The sequence below is a fragment of the Emydura macquarii genome, unplaced genomic scaffold, assembly GCF_026122565.2.
Source record: "Emydura macquarii macquarii isolate MOO-44397 ecotype Brisbane River unplaced genomic scaffold, CSIRO-AGI_Emac_v2 contig_2795, whole genome shotgun sequence".
In the NCBI taxonomy this organism is placed as follows: Eukaryota; Metazoa; Chordata; order Testudines; family Chelidae; genus Emydura; species Emydura macquarii.
The window spans coordinates 3,971,387-3,995,326 of NW_027132932.1; the positions used below are offsets into that span (position 1 = coordinate 3,971,387).

At 44.4% G+C, this 23,940-nt stretch overlaps 1 protein-coding gene across 16 annotated transcripts in view; it reads right to left on the reverse strand.

The window, feature by feature from the left end:
• FGFRL1 (fibroblast growth factor receptor like 1) overlaps positions 1 to 23,940 on the reverse strand; it is a 320,481-nt gene that overhangs the window by 205,347 nt on the left and 91,194 nt on the right. For 9 of the 16 annotated variants that reach the window (XM_067567663.1, XM_067567662.1, XM_067567666.1 and 6 more), the window contains 2 exons: positions 15,182 to 15,412; positions 13,035 to 13,144 (listed from right to left, as the gene is read on the reverse strand). In XM_067567663.1, the coding sequence (XP_067423764.1) occupies positions 13,035 to 13,095 (61 nt within the window). In that variant the 5' untranslated portion in view covers positions 13,096 to 13,144; positions 15,182 to 15,412. Of the gene's footprint in view, positions 1 to 13,034; positions 13,145 to 15,181; positions 15,803 to 23,940 lie in introns of those variants that run through there. The other 7 variants (XM_067567669.1, XM_067567665.1, XM_067567654.1 and 4 more) reach the window with 2 other exon arrangements.

Here is a 23,940-nt window from a genome sequence, read left to right on the forward strand (position 1 = left end):
CTTGGCACTGGATGTATACTAAGACCATTCCCCACCACCACCCCTAAATCAACTTCCGCTGAGAACAATGCTTGCAGTTTGTGTCTACAACCGATTGACTTTAAAAAAAAAAAAAAAAAAAAACAGCTCACACTGTATGTACCTTCAAGGGGGAGTAGCTATTTTAAACTGATGATTTCTTCGGGTTTCTGTGAACAGAAGGCTGCATTCCATAATCAGGGTATTGTTCTCTCTAAATGGACCCAGACTCTGTAAACACGCTCCTTAGCACAGCTCTGGGAGGGCAAAGGGGTGAGTGAGTGTGTGTGTACATGCACAGAATGTGTCTTGTTTTAAAAACAGTAAATTATGTTAATTCATTTCCTCTGGCCAAACACTGGTAATAAACTTGGAGAAAAGAGGAGGAAAAAGTAAACAAGACTCAATTACAAGAAGGTGAGGAGGGGGTAACTGAACAATTCAACCAAATGTCTCTTTTAGAAAAGGACATTTATTTTACAGCTCAGATGTGTTGCACACAGCTTTCCTTAATCCCGATGGAGGTATGAATGCAACCGTAACAATATTGGCTGTGCAGCTTCATCGCCGGCCTATTTTCTCACATTAGATCTTGGGAGCTGGGGAATCAGACACCATTGTGCCATGATCTGCTGTTACTACATCCTGGGGCTTTTCTCCACATGTGATTCGAGCACTCCGGTTACTGCAGCCAACATGGGCAGTCAGAGGCGATTTGTAGTTTTCTAACAGGAAAATAATTTCACTAAGCAAACTACCACGCTTTGACTCCAAACCCTGATTAGCACAGTTTGAAAACAGGGCAGCACACTGTTCTGGGAATTAACTTGCTTGACCCTCAGTTTATAATGGCATTCAAATAATCTGCAAGTCAGACTAAGTTGAAAAACTCTTGGAAGACCACACTGAAAGAATTGACTGGATTTACTGGATTTTCTAGGATAAAAGAAAATAAGCCTCAAACTCCACTTAGCCAGTCTGCAGTCTTCAGAGAGAGGAGTTTTCTCTCCTGACTTTATCTAAAAGGAGACCACTGTCAGTGCTGGGTTCTCCCACAAACTCTCACTAAACGGGAATAAGCCTCATATATCTATAGGCCAAATCTTGTGGGCTGATTCTGCCCCCCTTGCTCATGCTGAGTAATACTTAGCTGTTTTCTTCACTGGGACTATTTGGGGAATAGGAGTTAGGATGGTCGGGGAGGGAAGGAGAGCCTTTGTTTCCTGACTTTAAAGCATCAGAGGCGACCAGGGCTGGAGATGGGACACTGAAAGAAATGGTCCAGCGCTTTGTTGTGGCACTGAGCCTTCTTTCTCTCAGCGTGGCTGGCTGGATCTCGCTCCCATGATCAGGGTCCGACTGATCACCATATGTGATGTTGGGAAGGAATTCTCTCCCAGGTCACACTGGCAGTCGCCATAGGGAGGTTTCACCTTCCTCTGCTGTGCGGCGTGGGGCCGCTTGCCAGATTCATCTGGGAATATCTCACAATCAATTCCCTGCCTCAGGCACTCGTGCACCTGGGTCTGTCCTGCTCTCTCGGCCTGTGGCACATAATAGTTTGGTTTCCAGTGGGCTGTAATGCTTCGGTCTAATTGTGGTTGTTGGGTTTAGTGTGTGCGGGTGCTGGGTGGGGTTGGTGGTCTGTGATACACAGGAGGTCAGACTGGATGCTCTGGTGGTCCCTCCTGGTCTTAAACTCTGTACATCTGGGACTGACTCTGCTCCACATGAGAGGTGCAGTTGATCATAGGACCTCTCATAGGAATAAGGGCTGCGGATCCCTATCGCTACTTCACGGGTTGCTAAGAAGTGATACAGCTGGCACAGGGATGGAGGCCCAACCAGATTTTTCCTAAGGAGGGGACTCAGAACTCTCCCTCCCACACACCCAGTCCTGAGCTCTCTCACTGCCTCTGCACCCCCCCACTCGGCTCCAAACTCTCTATCCTGCACCCAGCCCTGAGCTCTTCCCCCCCCCCCCACATTGCCCCACACCTAACTGTGAGCTCTGTCCCCTCCACCTAGTCCCATGGTCTCCTCACCCCACACCCAGCCCTGAACTCTCACCCAGAGGATTGGTCAGGCTGAAGAACACCATCTCCACCAGGGGCCAGGCAGTTCTGGGTGCCCCAGGCCGCATCCTATTTCTGTATCTCTACTTCCTCAGGAAGCACAAACAGCTTGGATCCAATCCTCCCACCCTCCCGGGGACTGGGGGTTCCTGGTGCCCCCTGTTCTTGCCTTTCCCTGGGGTGCCCATAGAAAAGTGGCGTTCTGACCTGCTGCACGGAGTGACAATGCTGCTCAAATCTGGCCCAGTTGCCCCTTTGTCAAGACAGAAGGGCAGCCAGGCTAAATTTCCATCTCCGGTCACGAGCCAAGGAGTGAAGGGGCCTGGGCCCTCTGCCCCTCCCTCCACATTGCACCCCAGGAGATTTGTGTGATTCCAGCACCAGGCACAGTTCTGCATGCAATCAATGCTCAGGCAATACTCCCACTGACTGAAGACATGAGAAACTGGACCCTGATCTGAATTCTGGCTAGTGCTGGTGTAACCAAGCTCTGAACTGGGGGCTAGGAGTTTTGTCTGAATGAAGCAGGCAGGATCAGGCCCTCGTGTGGTCATGCATCATGAAGGTAAGATACCTAACAATTCCCAAGCTGTGCTTTCCCCTGCAGCTAAGACAATGTGCGCGGTTTTGACTCTACCATTTATTTGTCTCTCTCTGTAGCAAGAAAAGGATAGATGGTGAACGTGTGACACAAACATGAAGGAGGGGGAGGGGGGGGCAGATAAAAAAAATACACAGATTACAATTCACCCATCCTAAACCCATTTACACACATATGCAGATGAATTGATCATGGGTTTATTACTCGCAGTCAAATCAAAATACACTAAGAAAAACAAACATCTGTCTGGGACACGCTGAGCAGAAAACTCCACTCTAATCCTTGAAGAAATTAGCATGGACTATATTGTATTTCTGATTGACTCCTTTTATTCCTATACATATTCAGAGTCAATCAGCCAGGACCCGTCACTATAGTTCTACATTAACTCCATGCTGCCTCTTCCCATTACTTGAGGCCAACCAGTGGAAATCTGAAATGCAGCCTGCTCTTTTAGGGTCCAGTTCCACTCTCCAGTAGCATCATCAGGCTATAAGTCTACTCACAGCTGCTACACGTGCAGCACTGCCATTGAATCCAAAGAGCATTTCACTTGTGTAACTGGAGAGCCGAATTCGGCGCATGGATATTAAAAATGGAAGAGATGTATTAGAGCTGAAGGCTCCCGCACCATGTTCCATAGATCACTGGTAGTCTGCAAAAGACTTGGTGGTGATCTAGGGCTGTCTGGTCACATGGTGTTGGCTCTCCTCCTAGTTTCCAGCTGCTAAACTCCATTCAAACACATTGGATACTTCCCAATAATACTTTTCCAAGTAAACAATCACTGCAGTAGCCACTGGGATGTTGTGTGATCATGGATAGGAGGTCCAATCAATGCAGAATGGGAGTGTATGTGGGCCATGAGACAACCTATTAAGATGTGATGTAACTTGTGAAAAAGCTGAGAACCCCTCTATTACATCAGGCAGTCCATGTCAAGCCAGGAATCTCCCTTCCAGTACATTTATCAGAGCTTTGCCAAATCCAATTTTAAATCTCAAGCCATGGAGGGTCTTCTGCTTTCTCTATGAGCTGTTTCACAGAGTGGTACCTCTCGTCAGGAAGTTACTCCTGTTATTAAATATTTTTAATAATAATTCCTCTCCCTCTTTGTTGCTCTCACAGTTCAAATGCCTGTAGATTTATGTCCCCTGTTAGTCATTGCTTAACCAAATCATTCATTATTTAGCTCTCTTAATCCTTTTAAATCAATTTCTCCAGCCCCTGGTCATTTGGGGGCACAATCCAAAATTGCACTGGCTTTTAATTTTGCAGTCCGATTGCATTATCAACTCATGTCTAATGTGCTGTCCACTCTCACTGCTAGGACTCTTTCAGCATTACTCCTCACCAGGTTTTTCTGCCCACGGAAAAAATGCACTTTTTAATTATTTTCCTCCACATGATCGAGGCTGCCTTTACGCAACATGAATCTCAATTAGTTATTTTCCACCCAGTGTCTTATCTCTCTAAACCCCTTCAAACTATTTATCTGACAAATAGGAGTTATGCATATGAATCTGAAGGCAGAATTGGGCCATTTCTGCACAAAGAAACTGAGCCACAGGTATGGACTGATTTACCGTGATGAGTGTGTCTTTCAGCTATAGCCTTACCCATCATCCTTAGTTTCAATTTCACTGAAATATCAGACTAATTAGTGCACAGATACTAATCATTTTGGAAAATCTACACCAAAAGCAAAGATGACGTAAATAAAATTAAGAGACTACTTTTACAAATAATTCTTAACCCCAAAACATGCAGTGGTGAATTGTGTAATTTACAACCCAGCCCATATTGAGGTGGTATGGACCACTCCGAGAAACAGTGAGTTTGAATAGATTAGGAAAAGAGGTCAAAGTTAACAAATATGTTATCTAATCCCATCCTAACAATGACCTTCTCCCTAGTGTAGATGCAGTTTACGTTGATTTAGCTAACCAGGGCCTCCCCCCTTTTCTTAATCTAGGGAAACACATTAATTGTGCCCCAGAAGGGGAAGGAAGACAACTTCACCCCCAGCTCTCTAGTGTGCTGGGGAAGAATGCAGCCTACTTCCTGTAGTGTGGCCGGCCAGCTCTGTGGACCAGATAATAATACACACCATGGGTGGTATCTACTGAAACATGGGTAAAAAGGGACACCACTAACAGTTGTGGATGAGTTATGTCCATACCTTATTTTCAACAGAGTTCACACACACTGAGTTAGTCTCCAGGCTAATCCCTTTCCTGGGATTTGGTTTTACTGGGGACTCAAGAACAATAATACAACATTATCCAGCCTCAACTTTCTCCCTAAATTTGACTGTCCCTTGAATTTCCCTCCAGAACTCCTTCTCCCCACCTCCCTTACATCCTGGGTGCAGTTAAACCCATTCCTGCCACCACGAGTCAACAGAACTTCATTATCTCTATGCAGGGTTCTCATACTTGCTGGCAGGGCAAGCCAATGGAAGAACCCTATTCTGGCTCATGCATCATCAACAGAATTGTCAACCAGCCTTGGACTCCATCTCTTTTGCAACTCTGTCCACTGACTTCAATGAGCGTTAGACCTGGCTTTTATAACAGTTGGATCATGATTACTGGAGATGCTGCACAAGTCTGAAAGAACCCAGCTTGACTTTCAGCTCCCAAACTGAGTCTGCAGGGCTGATGCTCAGTAAAACAGTTTTCTCGCTTGTATACCAAGCAATACTCAATTTGAAATTCATTTAGGGGTGATAAACACTGAACTCCATGATGCCATATAAACAGAGACACTTTTCAGTGCAGTTGAAAGCTGCATCTTCCTGAATGGCTGGCTAAGTAATGGAAAGAATGTGAACCAATAATCACAGACCAAGTGCTATTTCACCAGAATTCTCACAGCAGTCAATTCACTGGGCACATGAAATACAAGCAACCTGGTCAAGGAAAATATGAATCAACTTGCACGATAGGCAAATAAGACTAAGACAAAAGACTAAGAAAACTGTCTGTATTTCTGCATTTGTTTGCCCTCCACGGGTGTTGAGTTTTGGTTTTTTTTTAAAACATGCATAAATAATGACAGCTCCAAAAATACTCACCAAAGTCAACAGAACCCAAGAGGCATCTAGTTTATGACACTTCTTGCGTTACTCACTCCTCAATCACTTGACAGGATACCCAAGATTGCATAAATCTTACATGAAATAAATTTACCAGGCACAAAGAGAAATTATTTTGGTTCCTGCCAAGATAGAAACCGCTTTTACATCAACAGCTTTGCAGGAGGGACTGGGGTGCAGAAGTCAAGAGAAACTTTAGTCCTCTCCAAGACATCTCTGTTCCCAATTTACATTTTTCTACCCTTAGTGCAGCTGAAAATTAAGTTCGAACACTTAATGGCAGAAGTAGCCTGGAGTTATTGGCTGGATTTCTTCCTGAAAATTGGAGTGGTTCTGATGAAATAAAAATGTTAGGTTATTCACAGCACTGCTGGATACTGTGTTTCTACTGCAATACAATGCAGAGACTGTGTAATCAGGGCAACTAACCAAACTCCAGGCACCTGATGTTTATTTGACTCGAAAGGGGAAAATCAGAGAGATGTGAACGGATTCCATGGCGAACGGCATATATTAACTTGTTAAATAATCCTTCACAACAGTATCCAGTCCCTCTGCACCCAGCAACCCTCCCTTCAGAATGACACTCGTTCACGTAACGGTGTGGGTCCCACTCTCAGACCAGAAGAAGAGCTCTGTGTAAGCACGAAAGCTTGTCTCTTTCACCAACAGAAGTTGGCCCAATAAAAGTTATTCCCTCACCCACCTTGTCACTCGTTCTTCTGGAATAAAACCCCTCCAGGCTGACCTGAAGCTAAAGCAATGAATGCCCAAGTTGCTTTCAGTCCCACAGCACACACTACTACATCATTCTGCTAGCAATCCAGATAACCAAAGCTAGCAACAGGCAAAGAATGGTGCATCTTCTGGGACAAGAAATGCAGTTCTAGCTGGAGCGTCTCCTCCCCTTGTACAAATACTGTACACATCAGCAACACAAAATCCCGTACTCACACTGCTGCAAGATGGAGCTATGTGCTGTAATAAAGCAGTGGATTTGTGTTAAGTGTCAGTATTACAATTAATCTGCACAGGACAGCTCTTTAAGGGCCAGATCCAAGCCCATGAACTTACTGGGAGTCTTTCCGCTGACTTCCATGGGCTTTGGATCTGGTCCTTACATGTTAAAACAGACTTGCTGTCTCTCTCAAACTTAACTATCCAACCACAATAGCATTCTGGCCCCAAGACCCGATCCTGCATGTATCTCAATAGCTACAATGGGCCTACTCATGTGAGTAAAGGGCTACGGAAGCAGATTATATCGGTGCTTGTAATCGACGCTCCTCTTTGCCACTCCTACAGTCAGCTTCTTTATGCTTTTTGCTTTTTAACTCCCTTATAAGAACAAAAACTTACAAACTCTGTGCAACAAAATAGGACAGGTCAGCATGGCTAAATTAATAGAGAGACATGTTTGTTATAGAAAGATCCAAGCAAAGATCCTGGGTCACGTGGCCAGCTTCACAAAGAAAAGAAATATAAATACAAATGAAAATATTCAAAACAAGATCAAATACGTTTCGACACAACTGCCTCGCTAGAAAGCACAGAAGGAGGTCAGACGAAAGACAAACTCCGAGGAGTGAAATAAAATGAATAGGTTAATTAAAGAAGGGGGGAGGAGGAGTGTTTCCACTGACTACTGCAATATTGGGATTAATTTGAAAGCACACCCTTTGAACAGGGTGATTTTACAAGCCACTGCAGACCCAAGTAGAGTTTCACATCTCTGGAAAAAAAGAAAGCTGCATGGATACTTAAACTGAATAAATACGGCAGTGACGTCAGAATCTTTTTTTTTCCCCCAAAGCAGGCAAAAGCAGACCTTTGTGTTATATTTTTTTTCCTTAGTGGAAATGATTTGCCTCTTCCAGTAGTTAATGCAAAATATGTAAGAAAAAGGTGAGTCTCTCTACTTGCTCTATTCCATAGCAAACACTCTATACATCTGCTTTAGTATGTTCATGGTTTATCACACCGCTCAAGCTGGCTACTTGGAAAAGACCAAATCCTCAGCTGATGTAAATCAACTCCATGGGCCAATTGACACTACATAAGAATCTCAATCCCTAGTTTCTAAATGTACAGTGCTCTCATCTTCAAAAGTGGGCACTCATTAATTAGCAAGTGCTACTTAATCAACCATTGTCTTCCCAGAACAAAAAAGTATATTGGAAATGTTGGGAAATAATCCCAAGTCATACAGAAATTGCTTTCATGCACAAAAGGCAGCCTTTAAAGTTTACTTTCTGCATCACAAGAATGACAGATTTTTTTTTTTTTGGGGGGGGGGGGGGAATTAAGGTTCAGGCACATAATAGCATGCATATTGTGGAAACAAACTTGTAAAAACTTTTCAAACCCTAACGCATTGGAATGATTTTCCGAGTTTCATAATAAATTGACGCCTATCTTCCAGTATGACGCATTTTGTATTCTATATTTACACTCAGTGACCATTTTAAAATGAATACCACCACCTGAATGAGGAGTAATTTAGGTTTGAAAAGTAATCAGGGTTCTCTCGGATCATCAAGGACATAATAGTTAGGTATAGTCTATGCTGTCAGACTATTCTTATGCAGATTCACTATAGATCTGATCCAAAACCAACTCAAGTCAATTAAAAGACTCCCTTTGACTTTAATGGGATCCGAATCAGGTCCTATATACTTTTCTTTCTCATTAGAAATAAAAAGAAAGATGACCAAATAAGAGTACATGGTTATAATCAAGTCTAAGACGAACAATGATATAGTAGTATCTTTACAACAGAAGGCAACTTTTGTCCTATTTATTATTTATATCATCAGCATTAACTACTGTTCACTCTTATAAATCATTACATTTATAGAACTTAATGGTAAATACATTGCCTGGTATTAAGAACCATCTCCCCCAAAACAAAACTGTCAAGCATCCAAGATCTATATTTCCAACGTTTAAAGAACAAAAGTGTCAAATACTGATGTGATAAATATCTCTGTACCAACCTAGTGAATTTTGAGTTTGCCATAATTAGATCGCATTGCACAAGTAGTGAACTGATTGTAAGTCATGCATCAGTCGGGGTCCAGCTATTTTTTTAAATCAGATACAAAAATGAGTTACAGCAGAAAGTAATTAAGCCCCCATGCACAGAAAATAAAACTGATATCCGAACTCATTAGTTTCAATAAGAATTTCACTTTACTGGCTAAAGGAAGGGCTATTGCTGCTCTTACCAAAAACTTCTAAACATACCACATGAAATCTTGTTTAAACTACTGTAGCAAGCCAAGTGTACCCTTGTGTTACCATATACGGTAACCAAGGCGAATACGATGGCAACTTGACAGATTTGGAACAAATATTGCGCTGTGTGTCACTCGAATACCATCAACAGGAAAATATCAGATTGTATTACCTGTATTTGACCGGCGGAGTGCAGCAGAAGGAGTAACACTGCTATAGTACATTTCACTAAAGGTTAGTAACACAGGCAGCATTGAGTCCCCTGGGGAAGCGGGCCCCCATACGGCTCTCAGGCACCACACATCCCCATCATAGGAGCTGCAAGAGGAGTATAGGATGGAGCAGCTACAAAGAGGGGCCCGTGTACCACACTGAGCCCTCATAGGTAGGCACAGAACAACCTAAAGGGGACAGAATGAGGAGCGGCTCAAAGTAGGAGCAATAGGATCTGCATTAGTACAGGTCCAGTGATGATAACACCCAGGACAACTGATGGCAAATGGCTGAGGCTGCTATTCTATTCCCTACGCTTAGCCTACGGGGGTAGATTTGGTCTCTCCATCCTCACCACACTCCACTTGCAGAGAACCTGAATACTCAAGCCTCATGCACACCGAGTGGATTTCACACATAAGGAACATCCTTGTGCTAACATTAGCCCCAAAGGGGAGGGACAGACCAAGGGCTTAGAAATATACTGAAATAGCTATTCCAGAATCATTATTCCAGTAGAAATTTAAAGTGAAAAATGACACCAGAATGGGAAGGAATTTAGGTTTACCAAGGTTCTTTCAGATAATCAAAAATATAGTAGGTAGGTGTACATGCCCTTAGCCAAAACCTTTAGATTTAGATCCCTGAAAGCCCAGGCTCAAACCCTGGCTAGGGAGATCTGGCCTTTCATACTTCCAAGCAGACAAATTAAGTTCCATGCAGTTCACTCAGCAAGGACTCTTTTGCAGAAGCCCTTAAAAAATGAGTAGGTTCCAGTTCTTCATGGAAATTAAAAATCCCATAGCACTTTTCCTAAGAGTTCAGGTTTACCCTGGGTTCTTTCGCCAAACCTTCGCTCTCTTGGAGTGTGCTGCATGCTTGGCTGCCATCCTCCACCTCAGAAATCCCTGTATTTCAATAGTGCAGGAAGGATGCACAGCCAGCTCCTGCAGCTGTTATGATAGCAAAACCCCAGATTAGTTAGGATAAAGACTGCAGGATAAGCCCATAGAGGCACAAAGAAAGTCCTTTGGGATCCTTCAACAGGAAAGGCACTATCTGAACACAGGTGAAAATAATATAATGTAAAATTTAATGGAACATTAAGATTGCAGCCAAGTGCGCAAAAGCCAAGAAATACTGGTTAGCATTGCATAAGCAGCCTTAACTCTGCTCCCGCGTGCAAATGTATTCTGATCCAGCCCTTAATTCCATGCTCACACAGCATGTGATGTGGAATAATTGAATTAGCACCGTAATACCATTGCATTGCATTTACCTACTGCTTTCCTGAGATGTTTAAAAGAAGTTAACCTAAATCTTCAAGCTTGGGTGCCAAAATTTAGGCACTTAATTCCACATCCAGAGGTGATAAGTGTATGCCATTTCCACCAGCAGGCACCCATTTAACCGTGCTGGAAAGCATTGGCCACGTTTTGCAAGCAGGCAATCTGCAATCCGGACACATATTACATGCGCAAAGAGCCTCCACCTACTTCAGAGAAATACCCCAAAGCCCTCAACCTAAAATTCAGCCACTGGATTGTCTGGAAAACCTCCGTGACTAAACAGGGAATATTTATATATCTGCAGTGGTCTACCCCAGCACAACAGTACGCTACAAAAAAAAATCCACAGGTATGTTACAGATGGGGCACATTTCAAAAAGTCTAAAAATTCTCCTGGTGTGAAAAATTTTATAGCATATAGAATAAGGCTTTAGTGCACTAGATAGTTCTGTTTCTCACTTATATGTGTTTAAGGGTTCAATCCTTCTCCCATTTCAGTCACTAACAAAAATCCCATTGATTTAAGTGGGAAGAGAATGAGGACCTACAGGGAAAAAGGTAACACATTTGCTTTTCCAGTAATGACACTTTTCTTCTTAATTTCCCCCCATCTCTTTCTCCACATCAGAAAGTAAGTGGATTATATTATTTTTCTTTGGCCACAATACTTTATTTACCACCATATTTTTATTCCATTTAAATAATCAGAACGGTCTCTCTCACCATGTACAGGGTATATTTGTTTGGAGCAATAAAGAATTCAGTTTATCAGACTCCAAATGTAACCTTGCAAAGTTTACACTATGTCTAGGTAACCTCTACAAATGAAAAAATGTGATCTGTTCTGAAATAAAGGCTGTGAATTTTTTGTTGTTTCTGTTCAAAACAATCGTTCACAACACTATGAGTCATTAATGCTGCATACTGTATTTTACATGCAATAAAATAATAGGAGCAAGACAGACGTAAACAAAAATTAAACAAGATCTAGCAGTAAATACTCTACTCAAAACACTGTAAAACAGACAAAAATATTTTTGTGGTATATGGCCCACTCAAGATTTCACACTGAACTCCACTGCGTACTCAAGTCTATTAGAATAACATACATTCACAAGGTCATCTTAATTCATGCCACTCCTGTCCATTGCCTACAACTTAAAACTGAGTCTCCATTGTAAACCATGCCTGGAATTCAGACTTTCAGGTCTTAAAGGCTATACACTGTTTTCCTTTTCATTCAGTTTCCAGCAGAATCATTTTACAGTGCTTCTGCCTCCATAAAATATTTGCTTGGGAGCCAATGCCAAGAAAAAAAAAACAAAAACAGTGCATTAACCAAGCTCTGAGTTTCTATAGCAATGCTTGCAAGTTACGGCTTCCAGAACTAATAGCAAGTTTAAATATTTAAATTGTAAACTAAGGAACACATAATCTTGCGCTGGGTGTTTTTAAATGGTCGCTCAGCAATTTATGCTTCTTCAACAGTGTTTGGAACTGCAGCTGGGGCAAATCTACATCCTAAATACATACAACCATTCTGATGGAACAATGCGGTCCTCTCCTTTGTAATCAGTAGAGAATCATTCCAGTGGGGTAGCCGTGTTAGTCTGTATACAGCAAAGACAACGAGAGTTCTGTGGCACTTTAAAGACTAACAAATTTAATATTTGTAGACATAAGCTTTCGAGAGACTTAGCTCTCTTCTTCAGATGCAGTAATACAGAAAATAGGTAACACAGAGGTACCTTATAGTATAGAATCAGTTAGACTGAGAGAATGGTTTATCATTCAGACTTTCCGATGCTAACATGACAGCACTGGCTATGGTATGTTACACTAATACTGAGGACAAGTAAATAGTTCTTTCTATTCAGATCCTGTAACTTTTCTTAAATTATCTGCTCATACAAAACCCTCTCTTCCCTCACTTCAACTCCTAGGTCACTGTTTTTCAATCTGCCATTGGCAGGGTAACCTGTTTATTGAAATCTGATCATCTACTGGAGTCCCCGTGTTAAAATATGTGCTCTGTTGATAACTGTCATTTGTCTGTCACTTGTGAAGTTAATGGATTTGTTTGTTTAGTTTGCTATTGGGAATACACAGGGCAGAGTTTGGAGGGATTACAGGAGGGGAGAGGCACTCCTGATCCACAGAGGAATGCGATTGTTTTCCTTTAACCCTACACTGAAAGTTGAAAGCCAACTGTGTATTTTTACACAAAAAGAACAAAAGCAAAAAGCTCACCTGCAATTAGCAAACTGGCCAAAAAGCGACCATCCTGCATCTGAGTTGGGATATCACGATCAACACTGAAAAAATGTGCCAGCGGGGAATGTATGGGTGGACAAGGGGGAAGGGAGATTCTGTGCAGATAGAAGGATCAGATTTGGTTTGAAAAGGAAATATAGTGTGTTTGAAGAACAGGAGCACAATTGGAGCACGTGTAAAGGCGTCATGTACCATTTCCAAGGCTGCATAAAGCTCATTCTCCTTACCTCGTGCTGAATCAGAAAATGCAATTATCCCCACAAAAAAGAGGGCAAACTGGAATTCCATTTTGAAAACTGGTTCCGTCTGCACTGTACAGATTTCTGATCTTTCAAACCTGGAAGAAGAAAAAAAAGGGACGGAGGGGAACAAGAATTTTAAAAACCGCTCAAAACTTCACAGACTTTTTAATATTTATGTCAATAGAGCCGACAAAATTAGAACCAGCAAATAAACCAACTAAGTATTTATAATTCATTCCTGGTCATTCAGCATGCAAAAATTTGTTCTGTCCTAGTCCATTGCTCTTGCCTGATATAAAGCAAGCACCCACTGAGGCCAGAGAGTTCTTCTAAGTTTACACTTAAATGCTTTTTCTTTTTTTCTGGTATCTTGTACAGAACTAGTCTTGAAGGCAAGCAAACACACTAGCGAGTGGCCGTAAAACAAGATTTCAGGTTAAAAACTTTTGGAGGAACTGAAAAAAGAAATCTATCCTTTCCACCCACAAAACTTAGTTTTTCTGCTTCATTGCCTCTAACGTAGGCCCTACAGCTTTGTATATTTCTTCCAGAGCTGAATTTTACTTCCCAGCAAATCGTTTTCCCCACCTGCCTTTCCTTTCAAGCACAGCTTGTTTTGGTTTACACCAAAGGTGTGTCCTACTGCAAGCCTACATAAAGTCATTCGCACCCTTGAATATTCCTTAGCTGCTCTAATACCTGTTTAAAAAAAAAATCTAGGTAGATCAGGTTTACATTAATTACACTCAGTTCTCCTCCTAAAACTCTCACTCTCTAAGTACTATCTGAATTCCTCACTCTTGTAAACTCCCTGATTTAAACACTCTATGCCCCCAGGACATACAACAATCCATGTATACCATCCAACAAAGCAAATAATTACACATTGCCATTAGCTTACAAATTTGCACCACAAATTCTTAAGGTGGTAAAATGAGGTTGTTGGGGGTTTTTTTTAAATACAGAATCTCTGCCCAAGGCATGAGTTCAGATCAACCCACGTGGGGAGTGTAGAGGGACACATCATGTACTCTGTCATTTCCATCTTACAGGACAGCTCTGCCAGGAAGGGGAAGGAAGCAATCCAGAAATGTTTATACCTTCCAAAGGCAAAAAGAGAAATCTCAGAGAAAGGCTATTGTGGTTGTTGCTATTATGTTCATATATTATTTACAGCAGGGAGCCTGGGGCAGGTCATGCCAGGAGAGGTAACCAGCACTCAGCAGAAACTGTGCTTCCCAAACCAACGGGACAGAGCAAAGTGGCCATCCCACTCCTTACCCTCCCAGCCCCACCACCCTGAGACAGGAAAGCACACAGCTTTCCAGGGTCCATGTAGGGATAGTCAGCTGGTGTGACCCGGCCTCCCCACAGCTGATCCCATTCCCCACTAGTCAGGGAGTCCTGTAAAAAAAAAGGGGTGCGGGTCCCAGCACTTCTCCATTAAGCCTCCTTTTCTCTCTGGCCATCCAGAAGAAACAAAGGTTCAAACATCCAGCCTGAAACTGACAGGGGGGGGTTCATGTCCATTTTTCAAGTAAACACCTCCTCGCCTCTGGCCAAAGGCAGGGCACGGAACCAAAGCCACGAAGTCCAGGGGAGATGATGAAACCTGCGCCAGTAGAGGTGTGCCGATGACTGCCGGAGTAATTATTAAAGTCACCGCGATCTACCCGTGTGTCCATTTCCCCGCCTGGGAAAACCAGCCAGCCAGCCAGCCGGCGGGCCCAGCGCTTGGGAGGGGAAGAGGGAAGTTTCTGCGGCGCTGCCCGCCCCGGGGAGTGAGTGTAACCCACCCTGGGCCACGGGTCACTCGTGGCTGCTGCGCCGAAGCCAGCCTGACACGCCGGGGTCTGATTAATCATGGGCACTAACCCCGACGCCCTGCGGGAACCCGGCCGGCTGGCCGGGCTCGGCTCTGCGCGCACCTCGCCGGGGAGCCGCGGCCGGGTCACAGCGGACCGAAGCGGGGCGCCCCGGATCGCTCGACGGGCAGATGTGACTTAAGCCCCTTCTCGGCCCCTGAACGCCGGCGGATCTGTCTGTAAGGTCCGCGAACCGCCACCAGAACCAGCCTCCCCGTCACCGGCCTCCCGTCATTTGTTTCCTGGGCAGCGAAACCAGCCGCTTACCTTCCCTCCGGGCAGCCCCGTCCGGCTCCTCACCGGCGCGCTCCTCGCCCCATCACCGCAGCGCTCCGGGAATGCAAACCCAGCCCGTCCTGCGGCCAGTCCCATGTGCCGCCGCCGCCGCCGCTTCTCATTGCAGCTTCATTTCTTCCGCCACCGGGCCGGGCCGTCAATCAAACCTGGGACGCTGTGACAGCCCCCCACTTTGCACGGCGGGGCGGGGCGGGGGAGGCACTGAAAAGCAGGTTTCTTGGCTGAGGATTTAAGGCATCGGCTGGGGTTTTTTTTTTAAAGGCTACTCCCAGTGCAATGCACACCTGAAGAAGGGCTCCAGCCTCTCCCCCTTCAAGGCGTGCATTAAAGCATCAAAGCTCAAGCCACCATCTTCCCACCAGCAGCACGCACCGGGGCAGAGGGGGGGGGGGGGAGCGAGCTCTCCGCGCTGAGCGAAGTCAGGACAGGGCAGTGGAAACTCGTCTGCCCCCTGCTCTGCAGGAGCCGCAGCTCCGGAGCGGGCTGCGCGTGGGAGCGGCTGGCGGGGCGAGCGGGTGGGAAGCGATCGGCTGCAGCCCGGGCTCTGACAGATCCCCGGGGGTCGCTGGAGAACGATCCGCGCGGCAGGATGCCTGGCTGATGCCGCCCCGTGTATATCTGAGCCAGAGTCACGTTTGGGGCGGGAGGGGGGGGGGCGAGCTGGGGCCGGAGGGGGTGGGCGGGGGGGGGGTTGAAGCAAAGAAACCGAGCGACAAAGCGAAGTTTCCCTGCAGGGCTTTGTGATTGGGGGGTGCGCAGAGCAGCAAGGGCGGCCCGGCCCCGCCCAGCTACAAACTTCCCACCAATCACGTTCGTCCCTCCGCCCCTCCCTCCAGCCCACTTCAAGGCTGAGGCTCCCTTTAACCCTTTGCGGAGGAGCCGGCTGGGGCGGGCGCCGGGAAGCGGGGGGTTCTGGCGCACCGCAGTCCACCCCCCCCCCCCCCCCCCAGTAGCGGGGCAGCTGCTGTCTGCTCCCCACTCCCCCTGCGCTGGGGGGATTCCCAGCTCGGCGCTCCAGCCAGCTGCTGCCCTCTCCCCCTTAGCACTCACTTCAGCCTTCCTTTGCAGGCAGGTTGGGGGCAAGCTCTTTGCCTCTGGCCATGCTGAAGGGGTCAGCGATGTGTGCCCATGAGACATGATTGTTTGTCTCACCCCCAGGAGTTGGGCCAATAAAAGATATTACCTCATCCACCTTGTCTTTCTAACAGGCGAGTGACACGTTAGCACCTCCCTGGGCCTGATTATCTCTATTGTGAGGTTTGAAAGAGACTAATTAAAAACCAATCTACAAGATAATTAGAGAGACGTGTGCGTGTAGATAGACCAGCATTGTGGTACGCAAAGACAGGCAGATAGTCTGTCACCATGCCTATATCTCTGTCTTTCTATATCACAAATCCATACATCTATCTACATGCAAACCCCTGTCTGTCTGTCTGACAGACCATCTTGGCAACTCCTCTTAAAAGAACATACATCTCTAAGCACCCAGCCAATCATTCCAGAATGAGATTTCAATAAAAAGGTAAAGTGTTGTAATGTCTGCTTCATATATTAACTGTTATGATTATTTCTTATTTACTTGTAAATGCTATTTGGTTTTAACCTCCCATTTTACACCAAATAATTCTCTATCCAGTAAAAAATCAATCCAACAGCACTCACAAAGTAGAGGAAACAAAAAAATCAAGGGAGAAATAGTATTAAGAGCTAAACTTTACATACAGAGAACACTATTGTTGTTATTGTTTTGTTATTTATTACAAAATCTCATTTGAAATGTCCAAGCATAGCAGCTCCTCCGGGAAGCAAATAAAAGTCACATACAAGGAGGATCCTAAATGAAAGTCAAGGAGTTGTTACAATGTCCATTTAATCTGTTTTCTTTTATTACGATTACGAAATCGCACTCATTTTTTATTAAATGCCTTAGCTTGGCAGTTCTTGACAGAATCACATTTCCATATACAAAATCAATGTATTCAAGAAGCAGACTAAACAAATAAAACACTAAACCAGAAAGAAAAAGAAGCTGCCATATAGTCTCCTTTGTATACTTTATATATTATCTTCATTATTTTATTATTAAATCTCACTCATTTGAAATATCCCAGATGGGCTGCTCCTCCTATCCACCAATAAGAAGTCTGATCTTTACTAGTTTAAAAGGGAGTTTTGACGAGGTAAGATCTTCAGGACTGTACATAAATGGACTTGATTCTCCTCTCATTTATTTTATACCACATTTGCACAATGGACTTCGATGAAGTTATTCCTGATGTACACCAGCAGGAGAGAACAACTGGCCTCTAAATAGCTATGGAACTTCTTTGTATTGACTTATTTATTTATTTATATAATGACCATAATGACAGGGGTTCTTCACTGAAAAGAAACCAAAGCAAAGATTTTACAAGGTAAAGCCTGATCCAGCAATTAGATCTGCTCTGTGCCCATGCCAAGTTCCGCTCAAATTAAGGGCAGTACCCTGCAAAGGGCAGAATGCCCCCAACTTCCAGCCATGTAAGAGGTGAGGAATAGAACATGCTCAGCAGAATGCAGGAAGCACTCAGCACTTTAGAGGATCAGGCCCAAATATCTAAGCCTAATCCCATTGTAGTCATTAGCAGCATTCCTATTATCTAACAGTGATTTTGTGGTTCAGGCACTAGACTAGAACTCAGGAGTTCTGGATTCAATTCTTAGCTCTGCCCCAGCCTTCCTGTGACAAAGGACTTGTCTACATGGAGGCATAATGTGCTTACAGTATATGATTTCTAAAACGCAGGTCCTGAGCACTAATCGGTCCATGTAGACCCTGCTGGTGTGCACTAAAGGGTCTCTAGTGCACTTTAACATAGTGCTGTGGTGTTTCAAACAGCACTCCATTAAAGCACACCAGCAGGGTCTACGCAGACCAGTTAATCCACAACACAATAGTGCATCTTAGAAATCACATCCCCATAGAGCATATTACTCCATGCTATAAACAAGTCCTTAGTCTCTCTGAGCTTCAGGCTCAGCTCCCAATCTGCAAAATGAGGGTAATAATACTTCCTTTCTCACAACCTTTGTCTGTCTAGGCTGGGGCAGGGATTTGTCTGGGAGCGTGTGTTTGTACACCCCCCTAGCATAATGAGGCCCCAATCTTGGTTGAGGCCTCTAGATACTGTTGTAATATGCATAATTAATAACAACATAGTTTGAGTCCTAAATGATCAATACTAGCCAAAGGGATTTAATAATGAACCTAAACAAACATACCAGCAAAACAGAAGCCATTATGTCTATTTCTATATTTTACATTATGATCCTTTTTAAACTTAAACCAGTGAAAGGTCCAGTCCTGCACTGCTTACACACAAACCTAAGGTACTTGAATAGCCCTCAGTACAGTATCTGAGTACCTCCCAATTTGTAATATATTTATCCTTACAACATGCTAAATGCTCTTAGCCCCACTTTGCAGATGGGGAACTGAGGTACAGAGGCACAGTTCCTCAAAGGTAGTTAGGTTCCTAACTCCCACTGAAATCATACTGAAAGTCTGTGATGTAACAGGAAACTGAATCCAAGCCTAGGGCCCTAACCATTAGATCGTGCTTCCTCCTCACAGAACCACAGAACTGCCATCATCGGAAGTTATAGCTGAAGGTGAAAAGCTCATTTTCAGTTTCTATCCATCCCTGGTACAATGCTAGGATGAGGGAATAAATATGGAGCTTGTAATAAAACAAAAAGAATTAACTCAATTGGCACGGATTCTATTTTACCAGAAACAAAATCTCACGCTGCTTCTCCCCCACCCCCACCCCTATGTCCACCTAAATAAAGAAACACACAGAAAGCTGCATTTCTCCAGCCAAACTATACAAGGCAGAATCATTAGACAGTTCGAAAGTCATTAGCCTCAGTTTGCTTCTGGCCAGGCTGTCCAGAGACAAGTTTTCTGGAAAAAAACTTTCTTGGGCTGGTGAACAAAAACGAACACTGAGCAGCAAAGCAGTTTGTGCTGTCTGGCTTGAATGGAAAATTAACAGGAAATTTGTCTCTGAATTGTTCTCAAAGGCTCATTGTAGACCAGTGGTGCCCAGACGTTTTGTTATTGTTGTAATGGTCTGGTCAATCTGTATCCCACAAGACCTTGTCCCCTGACCTGGGCTCTCTGTTCATCTCCTCTTTCCCACCTCCATCTTTTTATATCTCCATTCTTCTCTCTTTTTATTCCCTCATCTTGACTTTTGTATATTCTCTCCCCTTCTCTCCTCCACTCACTGCAAGGCTACTCAGCGGTTGGGATTCACAAGGCCTCACCTACACAATTCCTTACAACTTCAGCTAAGTGGACACAAGACACTCTTAAACTGAAGTAAGAATGTCCATGCAAGGGACTTGCACCGACAAAGCCTGGGTGTGGGTTGGTCCATTGTCTCACAGCTAAACTGACTACTAGGGAGGCAGAGAACAACAAAAGAAACTTGGACTGGCAGCTGGTCCTTCAAGAGCCCCTGCCTTCAGCTCCATTAGGGTGTGCTGCAAAAGCAGGGAGGGGAGGTGGGAACCATCAGCTTCTTAACCAGAGCTGCAGGAGCACATCTGCAGGTAAAGGTGGGGCACATCCAAGGTTATTCCCCAAATCCATTGACTCATTTCCCCTGCCCTAGACTAGCGTGATTTCTCCATCCTATGTTGACTCTTAAGGAGGGAAATGAATGAGGGGGGAAGCAAGTGACCTTAACCCTAACCCGTTCAGAGAAAGCATTCCAGGAGGAAGGGGCAGCACATAAAAAGTCACAGACAGGTGGACAAATGGGGCACCATACATGGGACATTTTTATTGCCATTCTCAGCATGCTAAGGACAATGCTACCAAGGCATATTTATATATTGGAGTTGCTTACACCAGGTCTAAACTGGGACCCAAAATGCTGCCCCTTGTATATCCCAGCTCTTGCTACTGATATAAAGAGAATCTGGACCTGCTGGAGGGAGGGTTTTGTCAGAATCAGTTTGGTATTAATTTGGAGTCTTTAGTTTGAGTATGAAACAGCATTTCTCAGAGAGCAGTGTCTTAAGAGAACTGGAATGTTCTCTATCTGATCTAGTTATAGATCAATAATATTACAGTTAAAATAGTGTAGATGTGAGATAGCCGTAGACAATTAAGAAATCTACATTTCTTTCTTCATGCAAGAAGACATCCCTCTTACATCCACTCAGCACTCCTTTAAAGACACGTGACAGGCTGTCATACACGTGAGAATACATTTTATATGTGGTATATAAACGCTGAGCATCTGCTCTGTTTGCTGACTGAGGATATAAGACAAATTCTGAATAATCTATCGCATGACTGCTAGTATTATTCCAGTCCTGCTCTCACTGAAATCAAGAACTGTAGGTGCCTAGTACTCTGAAAATCAGGCCACTTATTGAGATGATCAGCTTGGAATTTGGGTGGCTAATTGTAAGCATCCACATCTGAAAACGATGGCCTGAATAATTAGATTAATGTTATCAGCACCACCTTGTCATGCTAACAAAGGGTATGGTCCTGCACATGAGCTGATCTTGCACGAGGTTTTTTTTTTCTGTATTGCAACAGGTCTGCACCAATTCCATTGCATCAGGACCTTCCATAGCTGCCTGGAGACTAGTGAGCAGGTTTTGCCCCCTTTAAATTCAACATGAGTTTTGTTCCAGTAAGGACTGCAAGTTCGGGTCCAAAGTTACTGAACTTTGAACTGAACAGAGTCAAACTCTGTAGGGAAAACATTAGAAAAGTAGGGTCCTTTGAAGTCAATGGGAGTCTCTGAGGGTTGACTTATTGAGGCACGGTTACAGTGTTTCCTTCTTTTGTAGTGTTCAGTTTAGATTTTTTTTCCCCCTATGCCCAAGTCACTTTTCATCCCTTCAGCGTAGTTTTAGATTGTATGACCATACTCAATCAGTTAGTTATAAGACTTAGAGATGGGAAAAACCTAGGTCATCTAGTCTATGCCCCATGCCAGTGTACAATTCTCCCTACATTTCCTAATGGGTTGTCCCATGGGCGGCAGGTACAAGAGACTTGGGCAGGAATAGCCACAGAGGCCAGAAGCTTCCTCTTGGCCTCTGCTCCCGTGGTCCCACCCACGCTCCGCCTCTTCCCGCCCCAGCTCCGCCTCTTCCCCTGAGCTCTCCCTGCCCGCGGCTTGCTTGAGTGAGCCGCACAGGGAGCGGGCCAAGAGGGAGCAAGCAGCGGGTGGGGAGGGTTGAGGGAGGAGGCAGAGTAGGCGTGGGAAGAAGCAGAGCGAGAGCGGGGGCTGAGAGCAGCGATGGTGCGGAGGGGACTTGGGGAAGGGGTCTGAATGGGGGGCGAGGCCTGGGGTGGAGTGGGGTGGCGTGTAGGCAGGACCTTGGAGGGAGCAAACGGAGCAGGGGCGGGGCCTCAGGGTGGAGCCAGCCTCCCCAAACGCAAGAGGCACGCGCCACCTCTGGGTTGTCCACTATCTCACAAGCGAGAGAGAGATTCTATCACTTCCCTTTGGAGACTATTAGACACGCCAACCAATCTCACTGTGCTCTTAGATTCCTCTGGCACAGCAGCTCCCCAAGAACGCACTCTACCATCTCCAGCTGGTGAGGAGAGCCATCTGTCCTAGCAGACGGTGACCTGGCCTTGGTTAGACACGCCTTTATTTCCCCCATCTGGATTATGGCACTGTGATATACCTGAGTGCAAAGCCATCAGAACACGGCAGCACATCTCCTCACCAACGTGGGCTGCCCTGAGCACATCAGACCCATCCTCCACTCTCTACACTGGCTTCCCATGGAATATTGAGTCAAGTTCAAGATCTCAGTCCTCATCTTCAAAGTGTTGTATGGCTTGGACCCAGAGCATCTGAAAGATTGACTCAAGCTCTGGGCTGGAGATGGTTGTCGACAGTGGCACTCCAGCACAATTAGGGTGGCCACTCGTGCATTCCCAAAATACCAGACATACCAGTACTTCCGGGAATAGCCAGCCCCCATCGGTGTGATCCTGCCCCTCCTGGTGTGACCTCCCATGCACAGGGTGTATGAGATCATGCCACATGGGAAAAGCCATTTTGAAGAGCATGCTGTCCTGCCCCCACCACTGTCATGTGTGTGAGGTCAGACCCGCAGTGGTAGAATGGTGCCTATCAAAACAAAGTACAACACTACACGCACAATGCTCTGCCTAGGCACAGATGTTAGTCACATTTGCAAAGAGCTCAGATGTGATGAGGGCTGTATAAGAACATATATAGACTGGTCACAATATTTTTCAAAATAGTTAATTTTCCTTTCATTTAATCCATTCCATTATTCTTAATTAAACCCTTTTGTAGCACCCTAGATAATCTTTTGCCATTGTTGGTGCTCACATCTTTTAAATATTTGCACACAGTTTCCAGTTCCCTCTCCTTCGTTATCACTTAGTCAAATTATACATGGTTAGCCTTTTCAATTTTTCCTCTGTAGATACATCCTTATGCAGACCCCAGGTCATTTTTGTTCCTTACTTCTAGTTTCTTGGAATCTTTCTGTCACTGAAGTTTCCCGATGTGAACACAATGGGCCCAATTCTCCTTTCACTTACACCTGAATAAATCAAGACTAATTCCATTGAAGTCACTGGTGCTGTCATGAGAGGAGAAAGAGATCCAATATTCTAGGGGTAGTCCCAACCAACAGAGCCACATAGAGAAAGAGACTATTAAATCAAGGTAGTATGAGATGAGGCCTCTGAATATGCAATCCAAAAATCGTATTATCCCACTCTGTGAAGTTATTGCAGTATTTAGTGCCCAATTCTCCACGCAGGCAAAATGCCCATTGAAATTAGGAGATGTGTTTGCATAAAGTGAGGTCAGGATCAGGCACTTTTTGTCCTCCAGTGGTAACAAACATGAAAGAAAAGACAGTGAAAACTGACCATAAACCCCCCCAGAGCTGAACAGACAGACTGAAATAAAGAAATGTTGAGTCAATTGCTGCACAGACCTGTGGAATATTAAGGAGCATCTGTCTGGGGACTGATGGTCAAAGAAATAAGACAACTTCCCAAACTATTTCATTTAAAATCTCCCAGTATTTTTTTTTATCAATGTATGCTATTTCATTTGTGTGTGGCACTCCAGGACAGCACACACATTTGAATGAATAAACAATTTTGAAATGTTTGTATAATTTAATCCAAAAACATGACTATATGTTTGTGTTTTGATTTTGAGCAATACAATCCTCGGCCACAGCCACATGCGTCCTGTCAGAGGCACTGTATATATTTATGTTGTATTAGCACAACTTCACCCTGGCTGGCCATATCCTTCTACTCATCATCATTTCATGAGAAACTTCAGATTGTCCATAGTATCAATCTGTAAGAATGCAGTTTATAAACAAGTCTGATTCTGATCTCATTTACACTAGTGCAAATCCAGAAGAACCCCACAGAAATCAATGGAGCGGCTTCAGATTCCGAATCAATATTGATTTCTAGGGCGGACACCAAATTTTCTGAAACTCTTTGTAAAAAACAAAAGCCTTTGGGGGGAACCTTTGCTCTGACCAGGGCTGTCTGAAATGCCTTTCAGTTATTAATGTTCTTGCTGAAGCCGAGCGTTAGTTCCACTTTACTGAGAATATAATGCCGCAGCATTTTTTGGATGGAAATACCAACAAAAATAAGTTAACCATATAGTCAGCAGCTATGCCTT